Source organism: Carya illinoinensis, chromosome 3 (assembly GCF_018687715.1).
Source record: "Carya illinoinensis cultivar Pawnee chromosome 3, C.illinoinensisPawnee_v1, whole genome shotgun sequence".
In the NCBI taxonomy this organism is placed as follows: domain Eukaryota; kingdom Viridiplantae; phylum Streptophyta; class Magnoliopsida; order Fagales; family Juglandaceae; genus Carya; species Carya illinoinensis.
The window spans coordinates 13022112-13047925 of NC_056754.1; the positions used below are offsets into that span (position 1 = coordinate 13022112).

General features: G+C 36.7%; 4 protein-coding genes across 13 annotated transcripts; 1 reads left to right on the forward strand and 3 right to left on the reverse strand.

The window, feature by feature from the left end:
• Positions 1-1131: 1131 nt before the first annotated feature.
• Positions 1132-2808, reverse strand: LOC122304504 (protein FAR1-RELATED SEQUENCE 5-like). Its single transcript, XM_043116780.1, has 4 exons — positions 2722-2808; positions 2276-2628; positions 1689-2027; positions 1132-1561 (listed from the first exon to the last, which is right to left on the reverse strand). The coding sequence occupies exons 1-4, from the start codon at positions 2806-2808 to the stop codon at positions 1132-1134; spliced, it is 1209 nt and encodes a 402-aa protein (XP_042972714.1).
• Positions 2809-5339: 2531 nt separating this feature from the next.
• Positions 5340-9034, forward strand: LOC122303320 (trafficking protein particle complex subunit 2-like). Its single transcript, XM_043115066.1, has 6 exons — positions 5340-5477; positions 5972-6058; positions 6598-6683; positions 6833-6894; positions 7499-7584; positions 8519-9034. Exons 2-6 carry the CDS (start codon positions 5978-5980, stop codon positions 8609-8611), a joined length of 408 nt encoding a protein of 135 aa, XP_042971000.1. The 5' UTR covers positions 5340-5477; positions 5972-5977; the 3' UTR covers positions 8612-9034.
• Positions 8849-14574, reverse strand: LOC122303319. Of its 9 annotated transcripts, none has more exons than XM_043115063.1 (5): positions 14351-14574; positions 12183-12301; positions 11896-11973; positions 10608-11747; positions 8849-10226 (listed from the first exon to the last, which is right to left on the reverse strand). In XM_043115063.1, the coding sequence occupies exons 2-5, from the start codon at positions 12282-12284 to the stop codon at positions 9027-9029; spliced, it is 2520 nt and encodes an 839-aa protein (XP_042970997.1). In that variant the 5' UTR covers positions 12285-12301; positions 14351-14574; the 3' UTR covers positions 8849-9026. The 9 variants fall into 9 exon arrangements, with proteins under 9 accessions (XP_042970997.1, XP_042970998.1, XP_042970999.1 ...); XM_043115064.1 differs by having other exon boundaries at positions 8849-10593; positions 10975-11747; positions 14351-14573; XM_043115065.1 differs by having other exon boundaries at positions 8849-10588; positions 10970-11747; positions 14351-14573.
• Positions 14575-16664: 2090 nt separating this feature from the next.
• Positions 16665-25135, reverse strand: LOC122303321 (CBS domain-containing protein CBSCBSPB3-like). Of its 2 annotated transcripts, XM_043115067.1 has the most exons (14): positions 24791-25130; positions 24514-24682; positions 24296-24428; positions 22891-23058; positions 21675-21753; positions 21461-21574; positions 20897-20963; positions 20597-20702; positions 20448-20506; positions 19552-19658; positions 19343-19470; positions 18123-18205; positions 17920-18009; positions 16665-17241 (listed from the first exon to the last, which is right to left on the reverse strand). In XM_043115067.1, exons 1-14 carry the CDS (start codon positions 24928-24930, stop codon positions 17065-17067), a joined length of 1620 nt encoding a protein of 539 aa, XP_042971001.1. In that variant the 5' UTR covers positions 24931-25130; the 3' UTR covers positions 16665-17064. The 2 variants fall into 2 exon arrangements, with proteins under 2 accessions (XP_042971001.1, XP_042971002.1); XM_043115068.1 differs by lacking the exons at positions 16665-17241; positions 17920-18009 and having other exon boundaries at positions 18192-19045; positions 24791-25135.
• Positions 25136-25814: the final 679 nt, after the last annotated feature.

The window sequence follows — 25814 nt, forward strand, 5'->3', positions numbered from 1 at the left end:
GAAAATTTCCAACATTGAAGATGGGGGTCTCTGCTGGGCCAAATAAATTCCTGCGCGTCTCCTTTGCTATTGTATCTCCTTCCTCTTGCTAATAATAAAGTAAAAAGTAAAAATACTCATTAGATACTAACTTTGATGTGTGAAACTTTATAAACATTAGAATAAATGTATTAGATGGTTTTGGTTAATACATGAATATGTTTGCGCTTTCCTCCCACTTGTTCTTTACTTTGTTTGGCTTTAACCTTGTGCATCTCTGTCTCCATCCTGGATGCTCTCCTCAAAGATGGGGGGTCTTCCTTTCCCTCTGAAAACATTTGGAATCTTGACTTGTTGTGAGCTACCAACGGCAGTTGTATCTAGCGTCTCTAAACCCCCTTCCAAAATTATATATACAAAATTAAATAATGATATTATTTGTAGTTTCAGGAGTTTTGGTTATAATGAACTAATTGAGGATGATATACTAAACAAGTCGTCGCCTTCGAACGAACCTGATTCGGTGAAAGATATGGGGCGTTGGTTCTGACAATAACATTCAGTCATCTCATATATCCTCTTCTTTGCATCTTTAAATTGCTCATTACAATCTACCGCATAATCTATCATCGTATAACACATATTCAAAAGGATAGAATATCTATTACCATTTGGCCTCTGATCCCCTTCGTCGTAGCTACTTCGAATTACTGTGTATCTCATTTTGATGTCCTTCCTCTACCGGTCTAAAATGTACCGGTCTGGCAATGATTTTATGCCGTTTGATTTGAATATCGCCAAAATATGTTTACACAGTATCCCCCTCATTTGAAATAACCCACATGAACATTTTGCATTGCAATCATCCACATTAAATTCCACTGAATATGTCAAGCTTTTTGTGAACTCCTGAATACGAACTTCATTTTCTACCAAATAACTCTTCAAAACACCATCTGACATCAGTAGAGATGTCTCCAGATCAAGCACACCAATTACTTGTTGCTGAACTTCCTTGAATTTAGCGTTGGTGTATAACTCTTAAAATTTCTTTTCTATTAGAGATCTAGATACGCAGGGGATAATGACACTAAAAGACTGGAATTCTGCCTGATTTTCATTCTTAATTTTCTTCTTAAGCGCACTGTCAAACTAGTCAACAAATTCCTTCAAATTTGTCTTCGAATGGACATAACCATCAAAAAAGGCATTCATACTCTCGCTGCATTGGGTTGTACTCATTCCAGCCCAAAAGGTCTCTTTTAGGAAAACCGGTACCCAATGATCACGCTCTGCATATAAACTATTCAACCACGCATTCTCATATAACTCAAATGTGTTAATAAACTCGGCCCAACACTTTTCAAAGTTCTCAATAGATTGTGTGTCGTACACACATTTCATTAACCCAGTTTTCAGCCTACTTTTGTACGCAGCATATAACCCAAGCTTCTCAGAGACTTTTTTCAGTATATGCCATAGGCAAAATCTATATCGTGTTTCTGGAAAGACAATAGCAATTGCATTTTTCATTGCTCTATCTTGATTAGTAATAATGGCCTTTGGAGCTACCATCCATACACTGCAACCAAGTTTTGAATAACCATGTAAAAGTCTCTGTGTCCTCATTAGAAATCAACCCAGCTCCCCAAAGAATCGACTGCCCCTGGTGATTTATATCAACAAATGGTACAAAGGGCATCCCATACCTATTTGTCAAGTATGTGGTGTCGAATGTCACCACATCACCAAAATATTGGTAGGCTGCATGACTACGTGGATCTGCCCAGAAAACATTCTTCAACCTACCGTCATCGTCCAAATCCATCAATGCAAAAAACCCGTTATTTTTGAACTGCATCGTCATAAAATAATCTCGAAGTGCTTCAGCACCCCCTACACCAAGTTGTAGATGTCGTGCTTTGTGGTTGTAATTGCGACAATCCTTCTCCAAAAATGGGAGGTTCTCAAACCCACCTACCCCTACGACAAGAGATCCATAACTCTTATTCAATCGGATGCCAGCTACATCGTTTGTGTCTAGGACCCTTTTAACGGTCTCACTCACATCACTATTACATCGAAAGAAGCGGCTCTTTTTTGGGCTTAGTCCATGATTATGTGTATTATAGATGTTGTCAATCGCATCTTCCCCTCGACTCTTAAGGCATTAATCCTTGCCTTACAGTCCGTCTTTCCTGTTGGCCGAGGGTTGGCTACATTGAAACTCTTATTCTAGGCCTTTCCTCCCCGTGCACATCCAAGGGTGACATATCTGATACATTGATCTTCTGACCTCTCGCTCCTTTGGGTCATCACCCCAAACCCGTTCTTTTTAGCATAATGCTTATAATAGCTCAACAAATCATCAAACGAATTAAACTTCATCCCCGACTTGGGCTCCTCGATGATATCATCACCATCTGATGATGGACCTACCTGTGGTGTACCGGTAGTGCCATCATCGATTTCCTGTTCATTCGATCTATCCATGATATTCTCTTCATCAACTTTAGCGGAATTACATGGCTCTTCAGTTTCCAAACAATCAGGTGTATCTCGGTCACCAACTCTTGCACTAGTTGTGGAGCTTGTATTGATAATTGGCCTCGGAGGTCTCATCCCATATTGAAATGGGTAACCAACATTCTGCTTAAAAGAAAAAAAGAAAACGTTTAAACTACTTTCAATAAAAATTATTAAATAACTACAAATTCATAACGATTCAAGTTGAAAAACCACCTGAATGTTGCTTGAAATTTGGTTGCCAGCTTGATATGGCATAAAAGTTGGTGACCATTCAGGCACTGATCCAAAGTAATTGTGCATGTAATTTGTATACTTTACTAAACCCGTTTCAAGAATGTCCTAACATAAAAATAATAATGATAATTAGGATGCTAAACTATAATACCAATAAGTTTTATAGGCTCAAATAACATACTGAAGTGGAGGGATTTGAGCTAGATAGTGTACGGGAAGACAGGTGTTCTTCCCCTTTTCCCATGCCCTATAAAAGTTGTTCAATATCCAAGGTTAGTCTTTGATAAGGTTTCAGGAAAATTATATCATGAATGACCAAGAGTGAGAGTGATGACTAATCTCCTTTGCTACTTCTTCTATGAAAACAAAAATAAAACAATACTACATGAGATTTGTTTATATACTTTTAAAGAGCATAGAATACAAGATTACTATAGTTTTAAAGTGCAATAAATAATAGCACATCAATAAAAATCCACCCTCTTTCATATTTCTAAACATTTCATAGCCAACTCTTGGAACAAAAAATCAATTTTACATCTACTTATATATATATAAAAATAAAAAAAAATAAAAAATAAAAAACCACCACAATATTTAACAACTAAACCACAATAATTAAACCACAATATGGAACTAGAAAATTAATATTTTCAACCAAAATATTTCTACATATTTAACTATATTTTCTTGCAAAATTTTTTTATTGTTAAGTAAATCGATAGAAACATGCCATCTTCATGAACAACCAAGGCAGTAGGGGTTACTAAACCAACTACATGCATGCCATCCTCTGTTCATCCAACTAGAAACATATATTTAACAACAACTAACCCACAATAATTAAACCACAATATTTAACCTCAAAATTAATATTTTTAGCCAACAAATTTCTTCATATCTAATTGAATGCAATGCAAAATTTTTATATTGTTAAGTAAATCAATATATGCTTTATTGTTTGTCAATAACCGGTATTTATTTGAGCAAATGTAACTATTATTGCAGATTGAAGAATGACTTGGGAGCTTACGGATTAAACTCACGCAAATGCTCCACGCAAATGACCCACGGAGCTGACCCACCCACGGACCTGACCCACAAGATGGATGACCCGATATCTTGGCCCACGTACCTGGCCCAAACAGTGGCAACAACGCTAACCCAAACCGAGCCCACCACACTGACCTAACCCGATTCACAGCCTTGACTCACACCAACCAACACCCGACCCACTTCGTTTTTACACCCACACCAACGAACGGCCCACGCAGTGATGCCGTGAGTTGGAGTTGCTTCGATGGGAACCTCTCACATCGATGGCTGTAAGAACAGAGTGGGAAATATGAAAACTGAAACACATTCTGTATTTTTGCCCCTTTTTTTTTAAAACAAAATATCTGACGTGGCCTGACGCCATGTCAGCCAACTGCACCCTGCTTGTAATCGTAGAACTATTGAATAAAAATAGAAATCACTTGTGCATTTATATTCTTCCGTCAAAAGTCAGACTTCGATCTGCAGGCCGTATAATTTTTAAGCCATCGCTCACAATCTTAGCGTGGGAAGTGAGCTCCACTTGAGAAAGTTTCTTGCAAAAAGGGCAGGGAGCATATACACAAATTCAACCTTGTCATTAAAGGGGTGATCGATAATGCATATATATATATATATGACTTTTATATGTATATACCTCTACTGATAAAGTAAAAAGGCATCATATCATGACAGATAAAAGATTCAAAGAAAGAGTATAGAGAGGATACTTTTTTAGGGATAAAAAACAGAGATGGATCAGTACCCGACCCATGCAGCTTGTGGCATTGTTCACTAAATATAAGTCACTATATATATATATATATGTTTAGCCTGGTTTCCTTTAAATGAAAAATATATAATAGAAATGTTTTGGTTCATAAATAGGGATTAAGCTCCCCTCAACTGAGAAACAGTTAGGCAGATTATAATCAAGTGAGTCCCATAATATTTATTGATACCCACATAAATGAGAAAGTCTTTTTCCCATAAAGAGATATTACTGAAGTTTACAAAAGAATAGAAATTTTTTCATGATAGTCATAATTCTGATCAACATTGTGGTCTACGTACTACGGCCATGATGATCATGATCATATAGAGACCTTGAAATTATATCATCTCATATCAACCAAATCTTGCTCTATGAGGGTCTGGAAATACAGTAGAATCTCAAAGCTTTTTACCATAAGGGCTTTAGTCAGTATTAATTAAAAGTTTTAATTGTTTTTCTTGTTAACTAAAACTACATTTGGAGGAAATTGAAAAAATTTGTGGGTCTATGTATAAAGATGTATTGAGTTGAAAAATATTATAGTAACTACGTGTAAGCAGGTTTTGAGTTGAAATGAGTTTAATAATTTAAAAATTAGATGTTTAAATGTTAGAGTTAATTTAAAATTAGACAACTAAATTAATCTCAACTAAATCTTACAACCAAACGAAGTCTAATTATTCCATTTTATAACCAAACACGAACAAAATGGGCCTTTTAACCAACCATTAAACTGTTTCTCAATGGGCCTCCGTGTCGAGACCAACCAAAGCCCACCCGACAAAAATAATTTACAAGAAAAATAAAAAATAAAAAGAAAACCAGATGTGCCATAGCCAAGCTTTCGCTCGCTATTCTCATCTTCGAAGTTGAGGAATTGGCTGATATTGTTCAATTCATTCAGCAGAACCTGCCTTCGAATCAGGTACCCTCTCTTTTATTTCTACTGTATTATCAGATCCTTGCTTGAAAGATAGAAAGGGCCGATGTTTGGAGATGATATTTGGGATTTGGGGACACTTGTGATTGCTCCGCCCGTGCTCCATGGATTTGGTACAAGTTGCATGCGTTTTTGGGAGAATGATTCGGAGTTAATGGAAATTTTTTCGATGTAATTCACAAGAAAGTTTCTAGTTTGTGGGATGATTGATGTAGGCCATTTGTCTGCATCATTTTGTTTTCTTCGTTTATCTCCCTCTTCATGGTTATATACTATCAGTTTCACTGGTTAGCATGATGCCACGCTGAGTTCTTTGTGTTGGGTATAATTCATCAAGCTGCAACTTTACTGAATTTATCGCGAATATTCTTTCAACTCGTGGTTTAGACGATGTTATCTTCTGCCCCCATTGAAATTTCCGACACAAACATACTGATTTCTTGCTCATAAAATTTTGATTGTTCTATTGATATTTTCAGGTACGAATGGCAACCACGGCTTGTTTTATCATTGTGAGCAGGAATGATATCCCTATATATGAAGCCGAAGTCGGATCAGCTACAAAAGTATGACATTTTTAATTCATCTTTGTATCTAGTTTTCTTTTATATTTCAAACTGAAAGTCCTCCGCGCCTTCTTCTTCTTCTCCTCCTCCTCCTCTCTCCCGCTCTCTGATAATATACGTGTATATATATTTAAGTGTCTATCCTTACTATGAATTTCCTGTAGTAATGTAAGGGCTACTGAAGCAATGCATATATTCAAAGAATCAAAGCTAACTAGTGCCTTACAAAAAGCATTTCCCATTCTGTGTTGAACTTTGATTAATATTCACCTAAATTTGGAATCTAGATTTCTGGAGCATCCCATCTCTGATACCCATGAAAAGGGAAAAGATTTCAATGCTGAAAGCAATTTTATGGTCAATATCATGATAGGTCAGAAAGCGTTCATTCGGATTCATCACATGGTTTCATCTTGTTCCCTGCGTAGCTGCATTAGGCAATCATTATGATTCTTTTTACCCCCTGTAAAATTATTAGATGTAGGTACGTCACAACCTTTACACGTATATGTTGTTGACGAAGTATTTCCTTGTAATAGAGAGAAGATGCTGCTCAGCTGCATCAGTTCATATTACATGCAGCTTTGGATATTGTTCAGGACCTTGCATGGACTACAAGTGCCATGTGAGTTATGTTCCTCAAGATAATCTATATGTCAATGTGTCTAGAATAACACCTATGCTTTTCCCCATTGTGCTTTTGTTGCAATTATTTTTATCTTCACTGAATCACTGTACCTTATAAAAATATACTTCCTTGCATTCTTGATGCAGGTTTTTGAAAGCAATCGACAGATTTAATGATTTGGTGGTTTCAGTATATGTTACTGCTGGTCATATCCTCTCTACATTGGGATTGATTTATAAATGGCATAAAATTTCTTTTGCTTTTTTCTATCTTTGTCATCGGAGAAAGTTTAATTCAAATTTTTTTTCTATATAATTAAGACTGGAATTTTGCATTGGTACAGTAGTCACCATCATTGTTTATATTGTGTTATCTTTGATGGCTAAAATCATTGTTATCAAAGCATTCCATTAGAGGAGTTTTCCAAGTTGATTAGGCCATCTCTGTTGAATCTTCTTTTGTTGATGCGGGTAATTGCTTGGTGGTCTGTTGTATGTGATGAATCTGGATATTTTTCTCCTCATACAATTGTTAAGCCCTTTTTCCCATAGTGTAAGAAAGGTTATTAAAAACTGACAATGACATGGCCCAAGTGGTATAGTTGTACCACACAGAAAAGCACATTTGTGTGGAATAGTAATGATACCCATTTCTTTATTGTCACTAAGGCCCATTCCATGGCTGTTGTCACTTGTCACTGTGGTATTGTTTCAGCTTGCTATGGAGTTTGAGAGTGCAAGGGCTTTTATTTTTTATTGTTGTTTTCTCAGATGTACTGGGGAAAATATGATGTTTTCTTTGACCAAACTTACATACGCGATTTATGCTGCTTCATGACTCTCGTAATGATGATGGAATTAAGAGCTTTTTCCAAGAGGTTCATGAGCTTTATATAAAGGTAAATTGTGGCTTTCAACTTTCCATTACTATTTCCCTCTCATACTAGTTCTTTTAGTATGTTGTCTGTTCTCTTTTGTACACTGGCTCTCTTTATAAATGATGATGATTTGGCCGAGCAGTTACTCTTGTCCTCTTAGAGGTTATACTGATGTGTTCTTACAAATCTAACTTCTTTATCCTGAAGCCTTAGAATGGTAGGACATGAACTTCCAACAATACTTGGTTAGTTCCTATTGCACCTTCCGCAATATAGTCCATAATATTTGCAGAAAATGATATTTACAGCTCTTTTACAAATTCATTTAAAATAGAAGGTAATTGAAATTATTTGTAATAAAAATAGTACAATTACATTCTTTGATTATAAATTGATTGTTTAATAGTTAATAAAAAAAAAGTTGTAGGTATATCATTACCCAAAATCAGCAGTGAACCACTAGTCTTTCATGAAAATGAAAGCATGAGTTCAGGTAGTTTTATGCCTCATGCATGCTTCATGATGAATATAGACTGATCAATGGCAATCAAAGGATTTCTAGGTTGGTTAACTTCTCGATTCGTCATGTTGTACGAGATTGTTGACACTGCCATTGCAGTATTCTCTAACAATATTTATGGTTAGTAATGTTGGAATTCTGGCAATCAGAATTATATCTGCCAATAGGCATGCCCAATAAGTTTTATAGATTAGTTTTTTTAATACAAGTAAATAGATTAGTTCCTGATAGGTAGCCATCATTTAGCTGTACATTCGAACAAAACAATTTTAAGGCCAAGGAGCGGAAATAGATGTGCAATCAAACCCATCATCTTTGCTTTCTTTAAAAGAACGCATCTATAGGTGCATCTTATTCAGCAATCTTATCCTGACATTGCTCCCTTATAGAAACAGAATGTTTATTTCAGCTAATATGGCTTGTGGCAATATGCAGATTCTTCTAAATCCCCTGTATTTGCCCGGTTCTCGCATTACGTCATCACACTTTGACACGAAAGTTCGTGGCCTTGCACGAAAATATCTGTAGAGGTCTGGACTCATTCTGATGAACTCTTCAAGTTGATGGGATTTTGGTAAGGGTTACAAGTTTAAATAAGCTTGAGTTGAATCTCCCCTACTTCCTATCCGATCTGGGATAATCTCCAACCTTTTATTTTCTTTTATTTTGTTAATGCTTTCATAACTGTGAGGGAAGTGGTGTTTGCGTGCATACATCTCAGGTAATGAAATAGTTGCCTGCTGACATTTGAGCAGTTGGAACACATTAGCCTCAATATTTTGTATCTATTTTTAACTGGTTTGAGGGTTATTTCTAGACTAGTATTAACTTCTTCTGTTTCTAGCAAGTAGCAGCAGTGAGTCAATACACAGTTTGATTTTTGTAAGGGGATTGAAATGCAGGTTTTTAAGATTTGAAGAATACAAATAATTGAATTAAGTTTTTAACTCATTTTAAGCAGCGGTTTTTTCTTCTTCTTCAAATACCCTACTCCTCTTACGCGCCGTCTTTTCGGAATCTTCACTCCACCGTGGCGCCTAAACATCTTCCACCATCGTAACTTCTTCACCCCATTCTTACCACCACGTGTGCCAATATTGTCCCCTAACCCTACCATCCCACCTCGTGGCGGCTTTGATCTCTTCGAATGCTGAACATGCCTCAGCAGCCCTTCCACCAGCGCATGAAAATGTCCAACTTGGTGCTTGCTCGGGACATTATGCACCTTTGTTCTTTTCACCTTCTGAACCATTGGATCGTGGCGGACATCATGTAGGTTTGACCGTTGAAACATCTTCTGCGAAGACTTCCATAGAGATTGATTGTGGCGGTCCGCTTGGGAATGACCACTATCATCTTGATGGTGATGATGGTGGTGGTGGTGGTGGTGGTGGTGAAAAATTAGCCCCAACTTGTTTTTGAATCTCCTGAATCGTCCCATCGCATTACCCGAATTCCTTCTACGGTCCGATCTGTATGTTCTACTGGGACCTATTCTTCGAGGTGGATCCGCATCTTTAGAGTGGGTCCGCGGAACGCTAATGCCACTCTCACTCTCACTATCACTCTCCTCCAACTCAGAGCTACTCTCCTCAGATCTGCTTCCACTTGTCATTCTTGCTGACGTTAAACCAATACGATGGTGGGCCCGCATCTGACTGGGCAGTGAACTATAAGAGGGAGAGGAGGAAAGGTCGGAGGAGCGGATCTGACTGGGCAACGGGCCAGAAGAGGAAGAAGAGGAAAGGTACGAGGCCGAGGAGTCGTGCGATTCTTCATCCCACGGTGGCGAAATCTCTCTATGTGGGCCCTCGTGAGTCATCTTGTGGTGGGTCCCTCTTCTTCTGTGTCTGTACGCTTGTTTTGTTTCGCTAGACTCGTGATCCAGCAGAGTTGGTTTGATCGCCATTCGATGAGGAAGCTGCTTCTCTCTGATTTGACGCCCACTACTCGGCCTCTGTGTTTGACCAACACGCCCGACAGAAGAACCCGTGGATTCTACTCGCTGAAGTGCCTTCGTCGGTCTGGGTCTGTCTGCTTTCATGGTCATCGGACTCATCAACGGAGAAGGAGGCCTTTTGGGAAAGTAGTCATCGCGGCCGTGAGTCGTAGGGACCTCGAACCCTTGAACATAATCCCCAATCTGACTAGTTGAATCGTCGCTCCGACTTGGTGACTCAATGGGCTTCGTCTTTTGTCTGAGCAGCTGCAGCTGCTGTGCTGGGCTCCAAGTCGTGCTTCCTCTGTCTGCATTCATTGTCGGCGGACTCATCGCCAGAGACGGTGGCATCTTGGGAAAGTAGTCATCGCTGCTGAGAGTCGTAGGGACCCCGAACCCATGAACATAATCCCCAATCTGACTCGTTGCATCGTCGCTCCGACTAGGTGACTCAATGGGCTTCGTATTTTGTCTGAGCAGCCGAAGCTGCTGTGCTGGGCTCAAAATCGTATTGTATTTCCTACCGACTCCAGTCGCTTGCCGACCCAGTACTACTTTTTCGCCACCATAACTGAGCTCCCCAATCTGACTAGTTGAATCGTCGCTCCGACTCGGTGACTCAATGGGCTTCGTCTTTTGTCTGAGCAGCTGCAGCTGCTGTGCTGGGCTCAAAGTCGTGCTTCCTTTGTCTGGATTCATTGTCGGCGGACTCATCGCCAGAGACGGAGGCATCTTGGATAAGTAGTCATCGCGGCTGAGAGTCGTAGGGACCCCGAACCCGTGAACATAACCCCCAATCTGATTCGTTGCATCCTCGCTCCGACTAGGTGACTCAATGGGCTTCGTATTTTGTCTGAGCAGCCGAAGCTGCTGTGCTGGGCTCAAAATGTTATCGTATTTCCTACCGACTCCAGTCGCTTGCCGACCCAGTACTACTTTTTCGCCACCATAACTGAGCTCACTCCTAGTAGCCAACCCTTCTTTTGACAGCGACAGCATTAGGGGGGTTTCAGACTTGGGTATCCCCCCCCAAGCTGCACAGGTCTTGGTAGATTCCACAGCCTGAGAACAATATTGTTGCAAAGCTGAAATACGGGACTCGATACGTTTGACTGCATTGGTGACATCCTCTGAAAAATCACCGGCTTCGTCTGGCATCTTCCCTGTCTGACTGGCCACCTCAACTCCTGTTTCGATTTCCCCACTCGCCAAATGGCTTGAGCTATTATTAACCATGCTTCGGTGACAACTTTGAAGTTGATGGGCTGTTTTCGGCTGCCCAAATGGATTTTCGTTACTCCTCGGGACTGCCTCAACACTCTTCACTTCTACGTCTGGTGATCCTTTTGCTTGCCTGTTGTCACCATCGAAAGGGCTTGACTGATTGCGTCGCTCACCATCTAGAGGATTAACGCCTTTGTTTGGACTTGTTTTACGCGGCTTCATTCTCCGACGCCCACAATTCCGGCATCGTTTCTTTCTATACTCGGGTTTATTGGAGCTATAAAGCTCAGAAGCTGCGCCCTCAAAGGTTGGCTTCTTGGGCAGCCGCTCATCTTTCTGTGAAGTAACTGTTTGGCATTTTGAATCTACGCTGGAGTTTCGAGTGATGCTGGGGAAAGCTTTTAACTTATCTGGTAAAACAGGAGAATTTGACTTTCGCGCGGCCTTGGGTGGCTCGAATGGGAAGGGAGTTTTAGAGACACCTGATTGCGCCGCTATAATCTGCCATGCGATACAGTGTGAGAATCTAAAACAGAGAATAATTATCAAATCAATTCAAAGCAGTTTCGTTGGAACTCTAGAATCCAAGTTCAATACTTCGTTAATGTTGAGATATAAGAAGCACGAGTGTAAATCTAAGAAACTGTACCTTTGAATGAGTCTCAAAAAACCTCTCTGTAGCATTGTCGAGCAGATTTTTTAGTAAAAGCCGAGCATGTTCATCCAACTGTTCCAACAAAAGGTCATATGATGATTAAATTGGATTCCAGTAGAGTATTAAATGTTTCTTAAGTTGGTATAAACAACTGCAATAACGGGCCCATTCCCCCGCTCGTATCGTATACAGAAAAGATACCTCTACCAAGACTGAATAATGTTATGAAAGATCTCAGGGGATCCATGATCGAATTTGTAAGCAAAAATTAGAGTGCTTACATTTTCTGAGCTTTTGTTTCGAAAGCCGTATCCAATATTCTGAAGGAGTCCATATAATTGTCTCAGGGCAAGAAGATCAGACATTACTTCCTCAATTTCCATCTTTCAGCATATGCGATCTGCAAAAATTATATAGATGTAGTTTAGCAACAATTACAAAATAACCTCAGAAAACTTTACAGCTTCGAGATGTTATAGTTCTCCCCAAAGCCTTAGAAGTAGTACTAATAATAGCATTATCTGATGATTTTATGACAATGGATGCATTGCTACGATGTCTCTCCACCAATCATGAGCGTATGTCATCAATCATGTCGAGAGGAGGAAAAATAAAAGGCTTAACAACACATAACACATTGACACGCCAGTCTGTTTGTTAACTATATATTTACGCCGAGCAGGAATACCCAGTGCAACACCAGATCGTAGTTATTTCTAGTCTATCATGCCTGATAATTTCCGTTAAAAAACTCTCATAATCAAACATACGGAACTCCTAAGATCTCACGCTAAATACTTCTATCCAGAAAACAACATAAAATAGGAGCTCAATGCGACAGAATCTTTGTATGAAATAGTTTACATTCCACGTGTATGTACTTCCCCGAGAAAAACCCAAAGCATGCATCCCTGGAGTACATGGGGAGTGTCAAGGAACATACCTATTACGGTTTCTCCTTCCTCTTCTTCCTTCCTTCCTTTTCCCTCCCCACTCCCCCCCTCCCTGCCCCCATGACGGTTTCTCCCCTCCTGAATCTTCTTTCTCTCCGTCTCTCCCTTCTCCCTATTTCTCTCCCATTTACCCCCCCAGGTTTTTCCTCTACCTCTCTGCCCAACAGCCCCCTCGAAATTGTCTCTTCGAAAGAAAAAGAAACGACGACTACAAGCACCGTTTAGAAACTGTATAGAGGTTACCGTTTAGTAATGAATTGATAGAGTCTCCGTTTTGCCTCTTTCCAAAACATCTCTCCCTCGCAATTCATTGTTGTATCCACTATAACTTCCGCTTTCCAACGTAATCGAATTCCATTTTCTTTTCCAAACATATAACGTTGGGTTTGGAAGTATCATTGCTGCTGATAACGGACCTGTTTTTCCTGGAAAGAAGTCTGACAACCTTGAAGGTGTTATTCGTACAAAGTACAAACTACACAAACATTCGCGTGACAAAGGAGGGTGGGCTGTGGATGTCCAATGATCCCGAGACTCAAAACCTTGGGTTATTGCTTTTTTGAGTTTAACATCACTCTGGGAATTCTCTCTCTACGGTACGATTTAACAGACTTCTTGTTTTTGTTGAAAGGTCACGTACCATTTATAGAGGGCATAGACAAATTGCAATAGTACAGAAGAAACTTAGTTTTATTAATTACAGTCTATCTTGACGAACTTGACTCATTCAACCTGACCTGAGCTTGGATTGTGCACATAAAAAGGAAAAATCGATTTATCGAGCACGGAACTCAAAACTGTTATTTCGACTTTAATTTTATTTTGGTAAGTTATAATGAGTCGGTATAAAATGCTACTTCAAGTTTTCAACTTTCATTTTTATTTGAAACGAAAATAAACAATTCAAAAGTAGGAAAAAATAAATCGAGTTAGACTGCTGGCGAGATCGTGCGGTCGGTCTGTTGTTCAAACAGTTTCATTTTCAATTTATCTTTGTGCCCATTTGAGGGATGGTACAAAATTTCAAATCCTGAGATTAAAGGTTGATATGAGTGGTGGTCACCTTTTAATTTGTGGTTTAGGTTCGCAAATGCTCGAGTGTGACATGGTTTTATGATGTCTAGCTAGTTTGTTGAGGCATTATTCTTTTGGAATTTGGATTGGGGTTTTAGGAATATGGTCACGGGTCCCAATTCCATTCATATATTTCTGAAATTGTCTAGCTTATGAAAAACATGCAGCATTATAATAATGCTAGCTTTGGGGAGTATTCGAGAGTTTTCGGGTCTTCTTTGTTAATACACACGAGAGGGTGAAATAAGCCTGAAACTGCTCTTGACATGAAGATCCCATCGACAGAAAAGAAAGGGGATGACCAAAAAAAATTCAAAAAAAAAAAAAAAAACAGATTTAATATGCAACCGAAAAACCCAAAAATAAACTCCCTTTGAACAAAATAAAAAAACTCCTTCAAAAATAAAATTTTAGAAATTTACCCTTTTCTTCAAAGGAAACGCCAGAGAGGTCGTGAGGGAAGAATGGTTGTCACCGGCAAGGCACGACGAACGCGACGATGGTGGCTCACGGCGGTAAAAAAGAAAAAACAAGCAAAAAAAATGTAAGAGGAGGAGAAGAAGGGGGGGCGGGGAAGAAGAAACAGAGACAGAGAGAGAACAGAAGGGGGGTGGGGAAGAAGACTCTCGAAGAACGGCAGGGGGGGCCAGAGGAGAGAGAGCGAGAGAAACGGAGAGACAGAGAGAAGGGGGGCGGGGAAGAAGACTCGAGAGAGAGAGAGAGAGAGAAGGGGGGGGGGGGGGGACGTCGTTTAAGGATCTTTTATACTTAAGGTTTTGTGTAGTGAAACGGCGCCGTTTTGGTTAGGGAGGTTTAAAACGGCGTCGTTTTCGTTGTGGGAAGGGCTGTCTAAAACGGCGCCGTTTTGATTATTTTAGTTATTGGAAAATGATTAATTTCAATTGGGGTTTTCTTTCTTTTTGATAAATAAAACAAATACATTGTTATATGTTTGTTTATTTAGCTATCAGGACATAGTTCATCTAAATTTTTTCACTTAATATTTCAATTTTACATATAATTCAATTAACAATTTAAAATGTTGTAAAATTTTCTTTGTCTTGATTTATATATTAATAATTAATTACGGATTTAATAATAATGTTTATGAAAAATTTTATTGCTTATGTATTAGTATATAGTTCGTTTAAATTTTTTTCACTTAATGTGTAAATTTTGCATAAAATTTTATTGAAAATTTAAAATGTTTTTTCTCTTAAATTTAAGTTTTAGATTTTCTACTTAATATATCAATTCTCCATAAAATTATATTAAGAATTTAAAACGTCAAAAAAAATTGAAATGTTGTAAAATTTTATTTGTTTAATTTATACATTAATAATTATTGTAAATTTAATGATAATGTTTATAAAAAAAATTTCATTATTTAAGTATTAGCAAATAGTTCATTTAAATTGTTTCAATTCATATATGAGTTATAAATAAAATTCTGTTGAGAATTTAAAATGTAAAAAAAAAAATATTAAAATATTTTAAAATTCTATTTGTTTTAATTTATATAACAGTACTTTTTGCAAATTTAATAATAATATTTATAACAAAAATTCAATTAAGTGATGTGTTATGAAAAAATATTAAAAATAATGTGTAAGTTGGGGCTTGCTGTGCAGTAGGAGAAATTAGAAAAAAAAAATCATAAATAGGCTAAATTGAAATATAAAAGAAAATAAAAAAAAATGTATACAATAAGTATTTTTATTACATTTTGTTTTTTCTATAATAAAATTAGAAATAAGAAAATATGATAAAATTAAACTTTCAACCACGTAATTGATTTACAATAAGTTGAATTGGAACATTGTTATCAAAATTATTTTTTTTATTTTGAATGTCTTTGATTGATATGCATGTTATATTTTTTTTTATGTTATTATTATTTGCTTTTTTTTTTTGTTATTGATGTTACAGTTATTATTATTTCTAAAGAAAATATGAGGTTTATACTTATTGATAAACAATTTGATAAATATGAACTTATTAACACAAACATTATAATAAAAAATAAATAGTAAAACATAATAGTAAAACACCATTTTACCTAATAATCACTTCAAAGTTATGGTTATTGAGTTTTTATATATAAATATAGTAGTTAGTCTCATTATTTTCGAAGTTTGTTTGAAAATTTTAAAAAATTTGATAAACATTAATTTATTAACACAAACATTATAATAAAAAATAAAACAAAATAGCATTTTCAAATTTTTGTGCTTGTTTTATAGCCTTTTATTTGTTTTGTTTTTATATATTTTATTAATATCATTTTTTTTTCTTGTTAGAATATTTTTGTATGAAGTTATTTCTTCTGTAACACATTTGGTTTTCAATTTCTAAATTTTCGATACTGACTTCTTACAAGATCTCATATTTATGCTTTTATTTCTTTTATTGAAGACATCATATTTGACATTTATGGTTTTTTTCTCCAATAAAAATTCTTAGATTTCTTTTTGTTAATAATTTATTAACATAGTGTCAAAGATTATACAATTTTTTATTTCGATAACTTTCTTTTATTAACAACCGAACTTACGCTCCAACACAAGGCAAACGTTCCAATTTTATTTTATCAAAGGCTATAACAGAATGAAGATTTATTTTGCAGTCTAAATTATGCCCCCCACTAGGCAAACGTCCAAAGGACGTTGCCTCTACTAGTATATATATAAATATTGAATGAGTATCATATAAAAATTCTAAAGGCTACACTCATCATTCCCATCATAGAGGTGGTGAAAAGTATTATATAAACTTCAATACCACGTTACAAAAGATGTATGCCACCAAAAATGATTATTACATCTAAAGCATGCATCTGTGAGTAATGTATTATGGTGCATTGAAGTATCGAGCCTATTACTGCACATGACATGAGAACGGCTCTTAATTCTCATTGTTTTTCGCCTTGGATAACAGAGAGAGAGAGAGACAGAGAGAGAGAGAGAGATGAGAGGATCTGTTTCACAGTATCATTACATCACATAACATTATCTGCTCCATTTATCACATTCGCAATGCTCCTTTGTAATTTAGAGAAAATTACTTTTTCATCGATCATCCCCCGGTTAGGTTTATAATCCTAGAATGTAATCTTCCATGGAATCAGTATATAACCTCAGACGTTAGAGCGCTTTAGGTAGACCAACACACCGACGCTTGTCAAAACGACTGCACCTGCCAAAATGCCTAAACGAAGAGACACCAACCCGGATCCATCCTGGATAGTAGATGTACCTGACTCTGGTTTACTCAACTGGCTTGCATCAGAAAAATCTAGGTGCAACCTTAAAACCTGCAAGGAAGGACACAGTCAAAATCTAAAAGATCAATACTACCCGGATTAATTTCTAGGCGAACTTTTTTTTTTTTTTTTTCCTTTTTAACTGTTTTAGGATCCATGATCAAGAACATTTAAATATTCAATGCCAAACATGAAAATGTGAACTACTAACCACCGCATCTTGCTCAACTTGACAAAGCCTAGAATTAAAATTATATTGCTAACTAAAACCTGCCTCGCCATTCAGCCCCACCCACAGCCATAACCTCCCTTGTGACTCACCAATCATGTCCAATTCAATGGATTGCAAGAATACATTAGGCATACAAAATGTAACGCAGAACTATCATTGAGCAGAACACTGGGGCATGGCATGTTTGGTCTTTTAAATTACTGGCATCCAAAATCTCAGAATAAATTTTATCCTACAACTTTTACTCCATCCACCAACAACTTAAGTTAAATCAAATAATTTAATCAACACAAAAGTAAACCGTCTTGGTGTCTAAGGAAAATCCCAGCTTAGTGAAACTCGAGTATCAAACATGTATCAACCAAAAGAGAGAAAACAGGCATAAAGCATAGAAAGTTGATAGATAAAAGACAGGTTGTTTTCAATACATAATCCCAAAAGTTCAAAGACAAAAGGATCAGATCCAAACGACAGCCCACACAAGCCAAAATCATCACCTTCTGTCCTGCTGATTTAGAATGGCTGACAGCAGCAACAAGATCACTATCACTTGCAAGTAGAACTCTATCACCATCATCATCTTCATACTAAAAAACCAAAAATAATCAAAGTGATTAATGAGCTGCCCAGGAAAAAAAAAATTAGGAACAAACAGAAGTAAAAAGCACCCCAGCATAATATTAGAATTTTGGAAGCTCACCAAAAGCTGAGGACGATCCCCATCATTCCCAGCACCAATCCTTTGTATGACTGCAGAGACAAGCTCATCCAAATGTTCAGTGCCTGAAGAAAATCAGAAGTATAACCATGTCTAGCACATTACGATAGCAATTCCAACATACTCCAGACACTCAAGAGCCTGAAAAAGATATTAACAGAAGCTTTCTCTTTCTTGCAAAAAGGAACTTTTTAATTAAAAAAGCAAGCCTTGAATGCACCAACATTTGTTTGTCGTGCTCATAATCATTGTCAAACTACCCCCTTCACTTTTGCACTACACTACAAGTGACCTAACCCCAATTTCCAACATCCGGCAAAACTGCTTTCATCAGCTCACAACCAACATAACCACAACCATAAATATGCGAACATTATGAGCACAAATTTGTTTATAAAATTTATACATATATATTACATACAACACAAGTATCACCATAGATAGTACAATTCTTCCATCACCAACTACACCATTGAATCACCATATCTGCCATGCTACTTAATGATTGCATTTCTTGACAGCCAATTTCACACCACCATGTTGTTTCCATCTCCAATTAAACCACCACAACCCCATCTGTAAATCCTGTGTTGAAACCCTCATACAAATATGTAAAGGACAAATATCTAGGAACACCGAATGAAAGAAAATTGGACTATTATCATGTGATAATGGAAGTAAACAGGGGAAAAAAAATAAATAAATAAATAGAATGTATCTAGCGAATGTTGGTGTGTGACCCCTTCCATGTGTATGGGTGCTTGTATAATTAGTGAATATGCTCTTCTCAACTCAGCTACAGCTTAAAGGGAACAAATTCTAAATCCTTCCAGTGCTTTCAGAAATCATTCAATAAGATGCCTACAATTAACGTCAGGAAATTTTCCCAGCGTCTGTCACATGGCCTGTACCATAGAAACAAAAAGAGTTCAAAAAATTCCTACTTTTCATTTGAATTCAACTTTAGAACTTGTGTTCTCATCAAAGAACTAATAAGACAGACAAGGATAATTTTGGAAAGGAGAAAATATTTTCAACACTTATTAGTTCGATTATCAAAGAACTAATAAGTGTTCCCCTTACAATGAAAGTTTTTTGCTTTTATGAAAAAGGATGTTTATTATGTGATGAGGGAAGTATAAAAGTACAAAAGGAAATCTGGATCTCTGGTCTACCCAAAAATCCTATCCTCAATTGTTTACCAGAATTGACTCGATGTACACGACCCTTAAGATCCTCAAATTTGAAGGTGAATGAATTTCCAAGACCAAGAGACGGATAGTTAAACTTCCCTTCTGTCCCATCCGAAGCCATAAATCCAGACAATTCACTACAAATAACATCCAGCATGGTTAATTACCAATCCAACCACGATAACTAAACAACATACTCAAGGAAGCAAAAGTGATACCTATGGGTGTCAAAATCATCAGGTGGCTCTAATGAAAGTGCTGAATCCCAGAACTTTTGCATCATGGTGTTTGCCATGTCATTAACAGCTCCAGAGCCATTTTCAGCCTAATGAAGTACAAGATAGCTTAATAAGATTTTATCTTACTTTAAGTAAAGTGAAATGAAGGAGATACATGAACACAAACAAATTCCTAATGGCCTGATCATTGTTTTCTATAGGTCTGAAAGACCTTAATGGGTTCAATTTCGGGCAATTTGCATTCCCACACTGACCTAACTTAACATGTCAATTGAAGTGACAAATTTTCTGAAGGCCTTAATGGGTTCAATATGGGGCAATTTGCATTCCCTTATTGACCTAGCTTACCATATCATTTGGCATAGCACAAATTTGCAGGGAAAAGCCACCTCAGCATGTTCCATCAATATTATTCCCTTAATGGCTTCAATTTGGGAAAATTTGCATTCCATTACTGACCTAAGTTACCATATCAGTTGGCATGACATAATTTTGCATGGAAAAAGCCATCTCAACATGTTCCATTAATATTAATTGAAACAACATCCATTTGATAAACTCATCAGGGATTTTTTCTAATAAAACTCGGACATTAAAGGCGCAGAGAGGTGCACACTTAGCACACAGACATATACAAGCAATAACCCCCCTTAATGATTACAACAAAGATTCAATTGCTCCAGATAAAACTTTAAGGACCTTATTTGACATTTTGTTACAGTTATACATTAGCCAAATATTTTATGATAAAATTACATCAATTAAGCCCATACTTTATATTTTATAGATTCAATATTGAAGGGTGAAAAGCTTCACCCTATTCTGGAAAGCATATTTTAAGCGTGCAACTAAGGATTAAGAATGAAATACTTAACCATAGAGATTGCTGCATGCGTTATCTGCAGAACATCTATGCAAGCAGCCACACATCCATCTGCAGAACAGAGGCCATGAATTATTTTAATTACAAAGTAGATTTGCTATCCTTGCTTTCAGATGGGGGCTAAAAAACCAATACTCTCACCTCTATCCAAAACAGGAAGATGTAGAAACTTCCCATCATGCATTATATGCAGAGCATCAAGAATTGTTGTATCTAACGTTGCACATTCTGGATTTGGCGTCATTACCTTGAGAATTAAATTAGATGGAGCAAAGTGAGGGAAAGAAAACAGCAAACACAATAGGAACATCAAAAGTGAGATCATGCTAAGAATCAGCAGTTTCGGCAACTATTCGTGTGCTCATAAAAAATAAAAATAGGTGTGCTAATTGCACATTGCAAAAGAAAAAAGCAAGTAAATGATAGGATTTCAGAACAAACCTTTTCCACCAGAGTCAATTCAGGAGAGAGGTTTTGTGACACCACTCGCATAAGGATATCCTTTGAACTGTAATACAGTTTCATAACCAAATTATAAGCAAACAAAAAGATATTCAAAAACGCATTAAAGGTCACCCAAAACTTAAGATTTAACAACAATGGTTTGACTGCTGTCTTCCAACATAATCCACTTTTTTCAATAAGTAACATGGACTACTTGTAAGACATGAGAAACCGCAAAATCATAAAAGGCATGCTATGTGTCTTTTTTTTTTTTTTTTTTTCTTTTTTGTTAAGTAATGACTTAAAACAAACATAACTACATATTTTTTTATTGCTTGGCACCGGATGTCTGGAATAAAATCCCAACTAATCCTGGGGCTGCATGAACCCTCGGCAAGGAGTTTTCCATAAGTGCATCTCGGGTAACTACATAATTGTATATTACTAATATATGAATGTAAATGTACAACTTTGCATACATAACTACAGACGTCTCAGGACCCAAAATATTCCAGAAAAACAAACTTCTAAAGATAAAGCCTATTAAGGAAAGAGACATACGTAAGTATCCCCTGAATCTTGTTCCCTGTCATAACAACAACTGAATTTACCCGCAAGTCCCGCATCCTTTTGGCAGCAACATACACAGGATCTGATGGCGATACAACTGCAACCCTAAAAACATATAAAGCTACAAAAATGGTAACACTACAAAATCCATAGAGATACTCTATTCCTTAACAAACAAATAAGCAAGTAAAGCTAAAGAGTGTACTTGATATTTTCAGCAATGATAGTCGACAAAGAAGGCTTGAACATCCGATCCCTCAACGTCTCTATAAAAGCATATGGAGCTGAAACAGATAGTAACAGGAAAAGTTAAGTTCAGTCCTGCATAGAATTTTTTAGTTACCTAGTAAAGCATATGTGGCAGTCTTCCTAACATTGAATTTTGTGGTTAAACGATAAAGTCTGATCCAGTCAATTCCTATTCAAACAAGGAACAAGAACATGACCTAAAGTTTCTAAAAAATTCTTGATGTGAGTTTTTATTGACCTTTGTGAAAGAAGGTAGTAAAATGGAGAAATTTTCTGAATAAAAAGGTTGTTGAGAAATATTTTTATTGGGTCTTGAGAAGGTAGGTAGGTAGATTAGAAATTTTAGGATAAAATTTTTACGATTGAAATTGTTTCTAGAAAATTATGAAACCAAAGATGACCCAAGGCTTCCAAAAAGTTCTGTTACTTATGCAATATATAAACCATAAAATCAGGTGATTTCCAAGAAAGCTGTGAAATTTCGGAAGGGACTCCTTGTGAGGAATTGAACCCATAATATCTGAGACAACAGCTCATTCCAAGAAAAGTTCCTATTAATCTAGTAGGTTCATAGGCCAGAACCCACATAAACAAACATGAACATAAAATAGAACTACTTCTGGGTTTCATGTACATACATAAAAGGTTCATTGCATCCTATGCTTGCAGCCATGCATACAAGCTTTTCGTCATTTTTTTTTTACATAAAATGGTTGGTCTCAAGACTCCGACCAAAGCACTAGGGCTAGCAGCTCGAGATTTTACCATTTCACCAAACAACTGCACCTTTTCATGTTTGTACAAATCAGACAGGCTTAAAAATCAGGTCCGAACTATTAAGAACCTTTTGCATGCCAAGTGATTATACAACCGTATCCACATAGGTAGAGTGCATTCATGCTATGATCATTCAATTTTAACGTAAATCAGTCAATGCATAGGTAATATGCATTCAGAAATTTCATTAACTTAAATGTCCGTATTCAGTTTTAGCAAAAATGGCTACACTTCAACTGAATATTTAATATCAAGCTTGAATTTATTATCTCTCATATAGGGCATGTTCTGAAAACAACCCTGGCAGTTGCAAGAGTTAATACATAAATGCACGAGTGCAATAACATCAGTCGCACATAAGTAGTTATACCGATACATGTGAATTATAAACCAACCAGAAAAATTGCCCCACTGGCGTTCCACCCCTTCAACTGCAGCAGCAATTGCACTACCATGTTCGGCAGCCTTCTCCATTCTAGATATAGCATCATAAAGACACTTTGTGATATCCAGCAAGGCAATAACTTCACCATTTTCTACAACAGGGAGGTGCCTGAATTTGCCTGTGTAACAAATAATGATTTACTAATAATAGGCTCATCCACACAATATATTTAAAAAAAAAAAAAAGGCACAATGGAATACAAATATCTGAAATTGACCACAATAAAAGTCAGAATGCAAGGAGAAACTGCTAGTCACTAGTCTGTAAGTACTTGGAAGTGAAAAGTGACAGGATAATACTAAAAGGGATGTGACACCAGATTTTTGTGCAACGAGATTTTTGGTAGGATGGGTATAGCTTGGGTGATTCCTAGGCAGGTGGTGGATTTAATTGCTTGTTGGAGAGGAATGGGAGGTGTTTTGAAGATAGAGAACGTTCAATGGGAGAAATTAAGGAATTTTTCTTTAATTCTTTATGTTTGTTGGCTATGGCTATTGTAATGAATGGTGAAAATTTTCTGGACTTGCTTTAGTCTTTTCTGTCATTTTTAGTTGGTGTATGTAGATATTTCCACTTTTATACCTCCCGTGTACTTGGGCTATGCCTATTCTTGGTAATAAATCTCTTATTAATAATAAAAAAAGGGGACGTGACATCATATCCATTGTTGTTCAGGAGACAGGAAACATAGACGACAGGAAAAATAGCCAATAATTACCATAAAAAAGCTTCAGTGATCAAATAAAAAGTAAAACATGCCACCTTGCATTCAACTAAGCTATACAGACATATAAGTTTCCATTCAAAATTCCAGAGAAGTGCTTATGCCTTATCGAAAACCAAATAGAAAATTGATGTCCCTAACCAATGTTTCATTCACAAGAGAAATATCATAAGACTAAGAAACACTGATAAGAGCAACTGACCCAAAAAGGTACGTTGTATCATTCTAGGAGGTTTACACATCATTAAGTTCCAAGGCCAGGGGAGATTTGAAATATCATGAAAATCATTTCAAGTAAAATTTGATTCAATAATGAATTCAATCAAGAAGTATAAGCAGGAGACTCGAGGCATTTTCTCCTGACACTGAATGTGCGGCTCATTTGTTTTTCTAGCCATGGTTCCTTCTATTCCTGCTTGTCACAGTTGATTATTCGATCAAGCAGATGTAACGACTCCATTTCTTACTAGATTTGTTGAAGCACCGAAAAGATATAGAGCCTAGGTATCTATTTCTCCAGTTTAAGCAATATAGTAAAATGCCCTGTCATGCACTTGCCAAAAATTTAAAAAATACCAACTTGCCAAAAATAAGTATAATAGAAAAACAATCACGGATACATGAAGCTCACCATTAACCATCTTCTGCAGAGCTTCAATTGCTAACGAATCTGAGGTCAGAAAAATAGGATTGCGCGTCATGATTTTCGAAACTATAGTCTGCTCCGGTCTCAAACCCTCCCCTATAACTCTAGTGGCAATGTCCTGATCACAACAAACGTACAAGATTATATACAATATTTAAAAAGTGGAAAAACCTCGCCCAAGACCAGCAGAAATCATCCGAAACCTTATCAGTAAGGATTCCAGAAAGCAACGCATTCGCATCAGTTAACAGAACGGCGTCGACGCGACGAGCAGCCATCCTCCGACAGGCGTCGGAAACGGTGGTGCCCTCGGATATCGTAAGGGCTTTCGACAACCTGAGCTTCTTCACCGTCCTTTCCACACCAACAGACCTATATATCCATCCAATAACCCAAAATTAAAACTCGAAACAATACTGAAATTAGTGTTTTGAAGCGCTATTTTCCCAGGAAATGATAAAAGAAGACTACGGAACTCACGTTGGAGGGGCAGGAGGAGAAGAGGGTTTGGAAACATTTCCGTTGTCAGAGGAGACTGATTTCTTGACGGCGGAGGAACCGCGTTGTTTCTGACTCAGGCTGTTCCTCCTCGGACCGGAAGGCGCCACTTGGCTACTCATCTTCCTCTCCCTCTCCCTCTCTTCTCTTCTATCCAGTCGGCGTTGGAATAAATCGAAATTAGGGTTCCAACTTGAAATTCCACACACAGGGATTGTGAGAGAGAGCGGGGTTAGGATTGGGGGTGGCTATCACCCGCTCCCTTATCAACCAACGTCTGATAGAGAGTTCAAATTGAGCTTTGTGTTTTAAATTTGAACCAAAAAAAATGGAAAATTCATCAGATTTTTCTTTTTCTTTTTTTTACGAAATACGAATGGACATGAATTAGTGTAATTTATATTCCACTAAAAAAGGAATAATGAAATCCATCTTTATGAAAAATAACGCTGGCGTTTAGCTGAAATGGATGTTTTGCGTTAGCTATAGTAATGTATGGCATGTTCTTTTTAATGGAAGAGTGGGCAATGTACCTGTCAACTTTGTCATTTAGGGTCACATAAACGTGGCACATTATAAATTTGTTTATTTGAGTGATTATGATATAAATTAAATATGAGTAATGTTATTTACAATAATAAAATATATAAATTTTATATAATTATTTTAAAAAAGAGTAGGGTTTATTATTAAAAAATTAATTTTTTATATAAATATCATATTTATTAATTTTTTTTAAAAATAATTACGTGATGTTTGTATACTTACGACTGCAAGTATTATTTTTCTACAAAATTTAGTTATACTATTTGTGAGTTAATGTATAAAGAATAATCAAATATACAAATCTCGTGTAGTTTCTTTTTTATTAAAATATATACTCCATAATAAAAAAATGTAAAGAATCTCAGGTCTTTTATATTTTTTTTAATAGTAAGCTCTATTTTTTAATAAAATATTTACGAACTATGTATATAAAGTGTGTGCATTTGGGACTTGTGCATAT